Source organism: Nymphalis io, chromosome 4 (assembly GCF_905147045.1).
Source record: "Nymphalis io chromosome 4, ilAglIoxx1.1, whole genome shotgun sequence".
In the NCBI taxonomy this organism is placed as follows: domain Eukaryota; kingdom Metazoa; phylum Arthropoda; class Insecta; order Lepidoptera; family Nymphalidae; genus Nymphalis; species Nymphalis io.
The window spans coordinates 14,185,581-14,197,761 of NC_065891.1; the positions used below are offsets into that span (position 1 = coordinate 14,185,581).

General features: G+C 32.7%; 1 protein-coding gene across 1 annotated transcript; it reads left to right on the plus strand.

Moving 5' to 3' along the window:
• The first annotated feature begins 1,614 nt into the window (after positions 1-1,614).
• Positions 1,615-12,023, plus strand: LOC126781612 (uncharacterized). The gene is made up of 4 exons (XM_050506534.1): positions 1,615-2,675; positions 6,334-6,553; positions 9,877-10,069; positions 10,647-12,023. The coding sequence occupies exons 1-4, from the start codon at positions 1,971-1,973 to the stop codon at positions 10,783-10,785; spliced, it is 1,257 nt and encodes a 418-aa protein (XP_050362491.1). The 5' UTR covers positions 1,615-1,970; the 3' UTR covers positions 10,786-12,023.
• Positions 12,024-12,181: the final 158 nt, after the last annotated feature.

Consider the following 12,181-nt stretch of genomic DNA (forward strand, 5'->3'; position numbering starts at 1 on the left):
CTTTTCTGACAGATGTCGTTTATTTATGAGAAAGTAGGACAGCATCAAATTTAATTCGATTTCTAATTCCATGACCCTACATAATAACACAATTTATTTTAATACAAAACCTCATTACGATATTATTATTGTGGTCAAGGATTATTACGGAATATCGATTAAATATTTTAATTATTTTTTTACCATTCGAAACGTTAAAAAGAATCTAAAAACTTAATTATTTTTTGTATATTTGAAAAACATTTATTAATTATTATTTTTCAATGAAGACGACAAAAAAATAACAGAGCATAGTGCTTATTTTCAATGAACTTATCTGAATTGATACTATTCTCATTGAAATGCTACTGTTAAAATATGGGTGACACCTGCTATGTAGTAGCACGCTAATTTCAAAGTGAACTTCAAATCAGGATTCAGTTTAAAATATATATATTTTTAAAACCAATTTGATTTCTATATTGCATGTTTGTTAGGCGTGTTAGAAAGATGTAGACTAGAATAGAATGTTTTTGTACTATGTGATATGTATTACTGCAAAATGAAACCGATTAAATCTAGTAATTACATTACTTAATAATGTAAAAACTAGCGTTATTATAAACGAAATAATTATGACTACGTTTGCTTATATTCCTCGACTGCTCGTGTTCTGGTGCCAAACTATATATACAAGTATTAAAAATAGAAATAAAAAGGCATATTAAAGGCGTATCGCTTTTCGATGGAATATATCGATTTTACATATATCACTTCTAAAATCAAATCTATTAAAAAATACTAATACGTAACGAACGTGAATATTCTACTTCTGAGCAAAGACCTATCTTCAACAGAAGATGGGTTGGGGCTTATTCTACCGTTCTATTAGACTGGGGGTTGGCATGAAACCAACATGTTGGGTGTGTTGGTTTTTTGCTAAACATGCAGGTATCGTAACAATGCTTTTATCATCAGCATCGCCAAAAACGAGGCGGATCAAGAATATCCATGACGATTAAAACCCCCACTGGATTACCAAGCCTCATCATTGGAAACAAACCCAATTGTAATAATAATTGGAAAACGATTTTGACCAAATTTAAATCTAAACAAATACAGTCATGGAATGTCGTGCATTAAATGATAAAAATCAATTTTTAAAATGAAAATGTTCTTACAGGTGTTCTTCCAACATTGATACTGAAAATATAATTATACAAATTATCTTCTTAGTTTTTAAACACTATATAATTTCATTTATTATTTAAAAGAAAAAAAAGTAAATATTAATCATAACATAAAATGTTAAGTGACTCATTATCGCGCCACTGCAAAGCAAATAAGTAATCTTAAGTTTGTGAAGAGTAAAGATTATTTTACACGGATAATGCTCGAAGGCGTCTCCATGTTTTATATGCGTAAATAGATTGTACGAGCATGTATTTTTATCCCGCATGTTATAAAATATTGAAATAGACTCATTGTAATTAAAAGTTAAGCGAAGTCACTTGAAAACAATACAAAAATTCCTTGTATTTATTTTAATAAAACGTATGGCAAAAAATATATTTTAAAATTTTTTTTAATCAATAAAACTCATGACGGTAGTTTTGAAATCATATGGAACTGAGCCTAAGCTGCTATCTGGCAAAGAACAAATATTACATCACTTTTGTCATAAGTAAAAGTAATATAATTCACGGTCAACGTTTTTACTTATCGTAAAATCTCGAAAATATTCAAGAGGGGCAGCGATTTGTGCCGGGTTATGAACGCTTTCTATGCCGGCGAGTGCGCGCAGTTCCTCCACCGCGCTTATCCCGTACGAACGTAACTCAGCAAACAATACGGACAAAATGTTTGCACACCCCGTGATATAAAGTCACGACGCATCTATTCACGAGCAAAAGTTAGCAACGGTTTGCCAACAGTGAAAGGCTTCGTTATAAGTATATAACAAAAAACGTTTCGAAGTAGCTCAGTTCGAGATGCGAACGGCCATCTGGGTGTTGACCCTCGCGGCGATCGCGGTCGCCGAAATCGCTGATGAACCCTGGGTCGAAGAGGAGGACTTGGAAGAACCGTACTCGAATGACAGAGAGGACGATCATGATAGAAGAAAACGAGAAGTGTATGTCGAAGGTCCCTTTGAAGAACACGTTAGGGTTAAGAGAGGTTGCGATGACGAACCAAAATATAGAGTACAGCGATCGGAGGACCACGTAAGGAAGGCACGTCAGGTTCATCAATATGAAGTTCACGAGTTCAATGACGAGGCGTCTCTCCCTTCGCCTCCGTATGAGGAAATGCTAGCAGCAAGTGCCGAGCATTACCACAGAGTATACGCTCCAGCTCCCCAAGCTCGTAGTTTGAATAGAGAAGTGAATGCCGGTCCACTTACATTTGGTGTCCCTGCGGCGTATGATCCTGTCCGAGTTGTAGCTGCGCCAGCTCTAAGACCTGTATCTAACATTGCTGAACCCAATCAACCAGACAATATTGCTTCCGTTTCTTTACCGAATGCGGAACCAGTCGCTTTTCTGCCGTTATCTCCAGCGCCTTTAAGAGTAGCGGATGATTTGTCAACAGCAGCTGGTCACCACAAGGAGAAACATCATCCTAAGTCTCGAGGGTATTCTAGTGGTGGCGGTCACCAAAAGCATGGCATCCACAACGCGGAACACGGTGGAAAGGTAATTTTGGAATATTTTTTTCTTTAAACTACTATATACATATATATACAATAGTAAATTACAAACGATATTATTATTTTCATTTAATTTCAAAACTACAATAAAATTAATATACCATTTTGACATTTGATTATATTTTTGGTTAGGTTAGTTATTTAATTTTAACCAAATCTAAATGTAATTTATTCATATAGGCTCATGAAAGTACCCTTGAATCGAAATTTTACAATATTTAATTAACTGTAACAGAATTCGTACAGTAATATTGTAAGAAATCAGGAACGCTTTGTTTATAACCATAAGTCATACATTATACTTTATCGTTAGACATACATCTAACACAGTTATATATATATATAAAAGAAATATAATGAATTGACATTATTTTTTTTGTTCCTAAAATGAATTTCCATAAAAACTTAAGGTTATATGAACAATATGTACATTATATTCATATAATATCCATTGTGTTTTAAACAATGTTTACTTTGACGTTTTTCTTTTTTCTATTGTAAATAATTATCCACTTAATATTTTTGCTTCTTAATAAGCATAAGTTTCTAAACTAAGGTCTAGTTCAAGTTGAACGTCTTCATTAGGATTCACCATTTTGTATATTAAATAAATATACATAAGAGAATCGAGATGGTCCAATGGATATATCGCAAGAATCTTGACCGATGATTGCAGGTTCAAACAAAAAGAATTACCATTGAATTTTATGTGCTTAATATGTGTTATGTTGTGCGTGCTCAGCGGTGAAGGAAAATATCGTGAGGAAACTTGCATGTGTCTAACTTTACTGAAATTCTACCACATGTGTATTTCCCAATCCGCATTGGAGCAGGCTGTTGGAATATGTTCCAAACCTTCTCCTCAAAGGGAGATCAGGCCTTAGCCCAGAAGTGGTTTATCTAAGAAATGTTATATATCTTATAAAGCTGCTACTTATATAGAAATGTAATCGAAAAAACTTATGTTGTAAGGCTTATAATTCTTTAACAAGAACCTTACCCGCGTAAATTGTTTATTTTACATAAACAGCACTGTGACTGTGTATCGTTAACATGAAACGTTGAAAAGTTTCTTACGTGGTCGGTTAAGGGTTTAAGCTTTATTAAGTTCTGTTTGTTGAATCCTACTTAATTAATTGATTTATAAGTCTATAATGACATTAATAATAATAATAATAATGTCCTCCAGACCGATTTCGGCCACGGCGGCCAATCTCAAGAGAGATTAGCCAACTACGCAGGAGATATTATAGTGCACAAGTGTGTGCGCAAACACAGATGCACTCTCTATTCCCTAACTCTCATAATCCGATGGGACGGCAATCCGACACGACCGGAAAGAGTTCAGGCGCAGGACCAACGGCTTTACGTGCTTTCCGAGGCACGGGAGTGTACACACTTCCAACTTCCAGACTCCGGGCTGCTACTGAGATTTTTCTGACAGAAAAACCCAATAACTTTTTATTGGCCCGACCTGGGAATTGAACCCACCACCTCCAGGTCTGCGGCCTTATATCAAGCCACTAGACCAACGAGGCAGTCATAATTTTTTTTTATAGAATAGGAAGGCGGACGACGAGCATATGGGCGACCTGATGGTAAGTGGTCACCAACGCCCTTAGACATTGGCATTGTAAGAAATGTCAACCATCACTTATAGCCAATGCGCCACCAACCTTAGGAACTAAGATTTTATGTCCCTTGTGCCTGCCTTCTTGCTATTGGCGTTGGTGACCACTTACCATCAGGTGGCCCATATGCTCGTCCGTCTTCCTATTCTATAAAAAAAAAGAAAAACTCCGCTCGTAAACATAGACTATAAAAATGCTATTCATTTCTCAAACTACTTCGCCATCAAGTATGGAAACTAAAATGTTATGTCCCGGTGTCTGTAATTACTCTGGCTCATTCAGCCTTCAAACCTCCTCCAAACACATCAAACCAAAGCATAACTGACCTAACCAGACAGATTAGCATAAGAAACCCTTTACTGATACTACTAATTATAACTGAAGCACTTAAATTATTTTTATTTTATTTTTTTTCTCTTTTCTTTGTGTTTCCATAATAATGCAATTCCCATTTTACATTCAATTATATTTAATAGATATAGATTAAATGAAATTAGATGCAAAATATTTTTGTAAATATTTTTGTAAGTTAGTTAATTTTTTATTTATTTTTTTCTACGACATAAATTAACTTAAACTCTGTGTTACTTTTGTCATTTCTTTTTTATCTTCTTATTTTTACTCATGTGGTGTGATCCAAATAAAGACTTTATCTATCTATCTATCTATCTATCTAAATATACGAATACAACGTTTATAGTAATCTTTAAAAGATAAAACACTCCAGTTAAACGTTAAACTTGGCTTGAAGGGACTTGAAGTTTTATCCACCACACCTTTTATTGTCTCTCAAGAGATAATCTATGAAATCAAATTAAGCATTTGAAATCTCAGTCGTGCTTGTCCGGATGAACCCTCAATCTTCTATCAAGATTCAAATTCCCGATTCCATATAATGTATTCAATCTATTTAAATATTCATCATATTAGTCATTTGTTTTTCCAACGAAAAGAAATAAGCAAATTTAATAATAATGCAGAAGTTTATAATCAATTTATATATAATATTTTTTATGCAAAATGAATGTTAATAATTTAGTATTGAAAAAAATATACCCAATTATAAAAATGACGTCATATATTTAACTACACGATTATTTATCGATAATCAATTATTTATTTCTTACTTAAACAATGGCATATCTTTCTATGAATTATGATAAATTCGTAATGCGTTTATAATATACAAAAGATAATTAGGCGCTTTGTCAATTCATAATTATAATCGGTGATTACGAGGCTTAATATGTTTATAGCATTTATGTAATATCATATTAGTATATAATATAAATTAGCTTCATACATATGAATGAATGAAATGAATGTTATTAGAAAACCGGCGTGTTAATGCCGATCTTAACAATTCAATTAGAACTCAATTAAAAGGCGTTAAATTTAATTGACTTTGAAACTTTTATTTTTATCGTTAATAAAAGTTAATCATTTATTTTTAATTAATAAAATATTTTTTTGTTAGTTCATTTCGTCGATTGTTTTTTTTTTAATCTTGAAATCGAATAATATTCTGGAACTACTCATCTTTCTAAAAACAAAACTTATGTTAAAGTATCGAATCTACATTTTTTATTTGCTTATAAGAGTTCTGTTCGTTGTTAGAAAATAAAAATTAAAAAATCGAAAACCAAAAATTACGTTAATTTACATCACAAATATAATTATTACATATCTTTTTTCTTGTGTTTATTATTTATACATACAAAACTATTTATTGATAAGGTATTATCTTTAACGGCTTTCCTAATAAACGTTGCTTAGCAGCTGTATAGTTAAACATTGATTTCTTATTTATTTGTCATTCGAATGAAGAAAACACATAATTGTTTAACTAATCACCCGTTAAACGACGCTAAACTAAGGAAAATACTTTTTATGAACGACTTTTTATAAAATGACGTTCCACTCCAAGTTAAAACTCATTCATATTACATTTGTAGAAGTAAAAGTGATTATTTTTATAACATTAATATAATAAATTATTTCGAACAATTTCAGAGTTCAAAGAAGTCGAATTCTGAGCATCATTTAGATAAGGGTGCTAAAGGCTTCAAGACAGACGAACTTCATCGCAAGGAATACGAAGAGGCTGGGGGTCAGAAGAAGAAACATCATGACAGAGCCGAACACAAAGGTGATCACGAAGAAGAGGCCTTCGGTTCCAGGGGAGCACATTTCGGCGAAAAGAAGGGACACAAAAAAGGTCACAAAACAAAAGGTATGATAACAATGAATAAAATAAATACTAAAAGGTATATAATTATTTAGAATACATATGTCTATTTATATATGATAATATAATTTTAGTCAGTACACTTGCGCGTAGTTGTTATTTGCTTCTTAATCATGCTTGCACGCAGCCACACACATCAAGTGTCCGGTTTCTTTGTAAAAATACAACCAGGGTATTCATATTTTAAATTAAAACTAGTAATTAAGCCAATTAAACTAGCTTAACAATTAACCTAGCTTCACTAATTCGCTTCTAATTTGTAGTTGTCTTTTGGCCACATCGAGTTAAAACACTTACAAAGAAAGATTTAAGCGAATTATGTCAAAATAAATTCTTATTCAGACAAACATTGGAATGTGTAATTAATAAGTTTCCTTTTTCAAATAAAGCATTTTCCATTACATTACAATTCTATATAATATTATAAATGCGAAAGTAAGTTTGTTTGTTACGCTGTCACTCCTTAACTCAACAGCTCCTCGTGTAATTTTTCATACAAGTTGTCAGGGATACGGAAAAGGATATAGGATACCTAACACCTATCCCCTCCCCATCACAGGTGGGTGATGCCGTTAGAAGAGTAGATGTAATTACTAAATTAAAATATGGCATAACAAGATGCAGGCACTATTGTTATACGATTGACCTCATTACACGAAACACAATTATAATATTATCATAACAGATAAATAAATTCTAGTTTACACGATTCGCGCAACACGTAATATGAAAAACAAGAGAAAATAGAAATCACTTTTGATTAATAGATAGCATAGCGAAGATAATTTATTTAAAATTACGATGAGGTCAAATGATCAATAGCGAACGAATAACTTTATGTAACAAAACTAACGCTTTCTCTTGACCGCAAAATACTTATTTTTTTCTCGAACAATAGCCAGTGACGGACGTATTGAGACACACTAACAATCAATTCAACATTAGTCAGTCAATCATTGCAAATTTCATAATTTAATGCGCTTTTTTTGTAACAATTTGAATTCCACTAGATGCCTTTGCTTTTTTGTTTTTATATCAAGCAAACAAACATAAAATAATCGAGACAGATTTGACTGATCAATATCTGATCTATTCGTTTATTTCGTTCGTTAGCAATGTATTTAATATTTATGTTCCTAGGTTCTATGTTTAAGTAGTTATTTAAGCGATGTCGAAATTTATATTTAATGGACAATGCGTATTATCACATAGACTATAATACATATATAAAGCATCATATCAAAAAACAGATAAACAAAGAATATTATTCAACACAAAATTATACGGATGATAAAGATGCGTTGAGTTAGTTTGTTGATTTCCAAGCAAGATGTGTGTGAATTTAGTTGAAACTGTAATTTAAATGGTGGAAAATATTAACAGCTGAGTTTCTTGCAGTAAGTTATTCTCAATGGAATCTACATTCCTAGCCGGTGGTAAATTGACATTTAATTCAATAATTTAACATGTTGTAGAAGGGCCTTTATGAGCCTATTTGAATAAAGAATATTTTGATTTGATTCATCGTCGAGCTATTACATGTTTACATGGTTATTGGGTTGGTAATATGTGTACCAAATGAGTAATGACTTATGCGTTTTTTATAGAAGAGGTAGGCGCACGAGCATATGGGTCACTTGATGGTAAATGGTCACCAACACCCATAGACATTGGCATTGTAAGAAATGTTAATCATCGCTTATATCGCCAATGCGCCACCAACCTGGGGGCTAAGATTTTATGTCCCTTGTGCCTGTAATTACACTGACTCACCCTTCAAACCGGAACACAACAATACCAATTACCGCTGTTTTGCGGTAGAATATCTGATGAGTGGATGGTCTACTCAGGTGAGCTTTCCCTACCACCATATACTTATAGATATAGCCCTGCACCAGCATATACTTGTAGATATAAAGTGTAATATAAAATTAATGTTAATCGAAGATCGTGGCTTCAAATTTGAGCTAGCGTGTGATTATCTTGTTCTTAATTGGTGTTTATAGATCATTGTGCTCAGCGGTGAAGAAAAATTTCGTGAAATAACCAGAATTTTGTATCATGACAAATTCGTATAAAATATTGCGTTGTTTCTGTTTAACGGATTAATCAATCATTATTATAACAGGCAGAAAAGGGAATGGGAAGTAAGATCTTATATACATTGACCGCATTAGTGGTTTGTACACCTGACAGCCAGTTTCACCAATAACCAACTAATTACCATTTTGGTCACCAGCAATCCTGAAACAAATTAATTCGATTCAGTTACCTCATAATATGTTCACAAAATATTATTTACAAACATTCACAAAAATATATCTACATTTTGATAGATTCAGTTACAATCATTTTATAAACATGAGAAGTAAAAAAAACTTCAAGTAAATATAAATGAAGTATATTTATATTTATATGTAAATCTAATTATAGTTCTCAAGTTGGTGACGCATTGGCAATGTAAGGAATTGTTAATATTTCTCATGGTGCCAAAGTTTATGGGTGATGTTGACGACTTACCATCAGGTGGCCCATTTGCCCTACACTTTTTTTGCATACGTAAATTAAATATGTATATTGACATTATTAATTAAACAACAGCAGGTTTACCTGTATTTTTTGACATTTTTTTCATTAGTTTTGATAAATCGATCTTGAATTTTATTACAAAACTAACTCTGGATGTTGACAGAGTTCATACGCCACTTTACTAAGTCTGTAAGCTACTATGTCCTCCAGACCGATTTCGGCCACGGCGGTCAATCTCAAGAGAGATTAGCCAACTGCGCAGGAGATATTATAGTGCACAAGTGTGTGCGCAAACACACTCTATTCCCTAACTCTCATAATCCGATGGGACGGCAATCCGACACGACCGGAAAGGGTTCAGGCGCAGGAACAACGGCTTTACGTGCTTTCCGAGGCACGGGAGTGTACACACTTCCAACTTCCAGACTCCGGGCTGCTACTGAGAATTTTCTGACAGAAAAACCCAATAACTTTTTATCGGCCCGACCTGGGAATTGAACCCAGGACCTCCGGGTCTGCGGCCTTACATCAAGCCACCAGACCAACGAGGCAGTCTACTACTACTACTATGATTAACATTATGAGAGTTAGAGGATCGTGAGTAGATCTGTGTTTGCTTTCACATTTGAGCAATACTCCTGCATAGTTCGCTATTCTCCGTGAGCATGCTCATGATGTCTGCCATTGATCATGAAGACATTTTCACCTCTGTAATGTGCTATTTAAAGCTCAAGCATTAATAACATGATTAAGTAACAATTGTACTATTTCTTTTTAAGGATTCCACAATAAATATCACAAGGATGAATTCCATAAAGAACACAAATTCTATGACGACTTCCACAAGGGTGGTGAACACCACCGATACGGCAAGTTCAACGCCAAACACGCGAGCAACGAGAGCGGTAAGAAGAAGGTACACCACGTCAACGCTGGACACGACTTCTTAGAACATGGCAAGAAGGGCTACAGGTAAATCATTAAATCGTGATTGCTTGAAAGATACATATAGGATCTATATACTCTTATTTATCTCCGAGATAGCTGAGACACTTCAATTCCAGACCATATTTGTGACGAAACAACATAACGAAACATTTTTCTTTATATCTCATCTTGTACTTGGTATCGAAGAGCAACCTTGTGATAAAACTTATGTGATACCACAGTCGAAAGAAAACAACTGGCGTTGAAAGCTTAGAATTCTCAACAAGATAAGAAGGGGCTTTTGTTGACAAACTGATGACAGTGATCTATTTCGAGCTGTTACTTTAACAGCTTAACTACGTATCAAAATTATATTCCATTAAATTATTATAGTAAACTCTAGATCTTAGGTACCTACTGATATGGAAACGAATTGTGTGCTCTACATGTTTTCGTTTCGTATTATTTCAACTATATAAAGTGCAAAGAACAAATATTCCGTAAATACTTAGGACTATTTCAAAATAATGATATATTTAAAAAATCTTAACCGAAATTAATTACAAAGTAAAATAAATAAATAATATTGACACCAAATTAATAATACTTTATGAATTTTCAGCAACAAAGGGCATTTAGACGCTGACCACAAGGGTCATAAGGGAAAAGCAGGCCATGAAGAGCACAATCAACACCACGCCCAACACGGAAAGAAGGGTGGTAAAGAAGGCGGTTCGCATTGGGCATATGCCAAGAACTAACCCTAAGAAACTCTTTATATAAATGCCATAGTTGTGCTTAGGGCGTTTTAAAGTTAAAAATATTGTTAATTGGTACTGAATTGTTAAAATCTTAGTTTTACTGTAGTTTTCGTTTGGTTTAGGATTTTGCTGATATTAAAATATAATATTCATATAAGAAATATTTACAACTACATAATTTAAAATCTAAACATTCTTTAAGTAGGCTCATAAAATAATTTTTACCAGCTTCCACAGGTTTGGAGAGTAGATTTTACCGTAAAGAACTATCAAGAGCTTCATTAGTTACTTATATTTGACTTCTTTGATAACTATGAATGATTATTATAAAAAACTATAATTTACCGCTGAACTTATAAACGTTATTAAGCGGGTAATTTGTTAAAGAATACTGTGTCTTCTTCTTTCGAATGTCAAATCAATAAATAGAAATATAATAGAAATAATAGAAAGAGCGAAATCTGTTTTAAATTTAACAGACTCTTAGTAAACGTTACGTACCGTTTTATAAGTAAAACTTTTACTTTATTTCCTATCCTTAATGATTATTTGAATGTTTTTAGTAACGTGCTCAGTAAAGCAACATGCTTTTTTACGGCTTAGAGTTAAATTTAGCTTTTAAATTATTCATTTTTAATTTACAATTTAATAACAGAGAAGCAATTTTCCTTTCGAAAATTGCTTCTCTGTTAGAAGCAATTTTCCCTTAAATATAACAATATAATGTGTTGCATTATCAAACGTAGAAAAAACTAATTTCACAGTGAATTGTGAATTAAACAGAAATTCATCTAAAAACTTTTATATTGATTCTTTACACAATCATCGGAACAAATCGTTTACTCGTTGTAACTGTTTAAGGTCATTTGGACCTTTCATTTGACTTCGCGTTTTATAATAAATTTCTTTTATTTTTATTGAAGCTAGTTTAGCTTCTATGAAATTTAAATCGAAATCTTGTAATAAATGTGTCAATTAATATCAGCAGAATCTAATTCTTCATTATTTTTAAGCAACTGTGTGTAATTCCAACTTCTTAAGTCGCTTTAAATTCATCTCTCTTGTTTTCTTAAAGTTTGTAGTGTTCATTTTTCCCTCTCTAAATTATACTATCTCATTAACAAACATTTTATTGGTTAAGACGGTAAGAAATTGGAATTAATAGAAATAAATAATTATTATATGGGTTTTTGTAACTTTGTAACGATTGTAATAAATGTACATATTAAATGTGTTTTTGTAAAGCTGGCTATTCCGCAACTGTTCCTTGAGATATCTCAAAAAATGTAAGAGTTTGCTACTAACTGAATTTTAAACCAATTCTACCTTGAACTTCGTGTTGGTGACAATACAATCTTGGGTACTCATTTTCATTCGTTTTAGTACAAAATACACT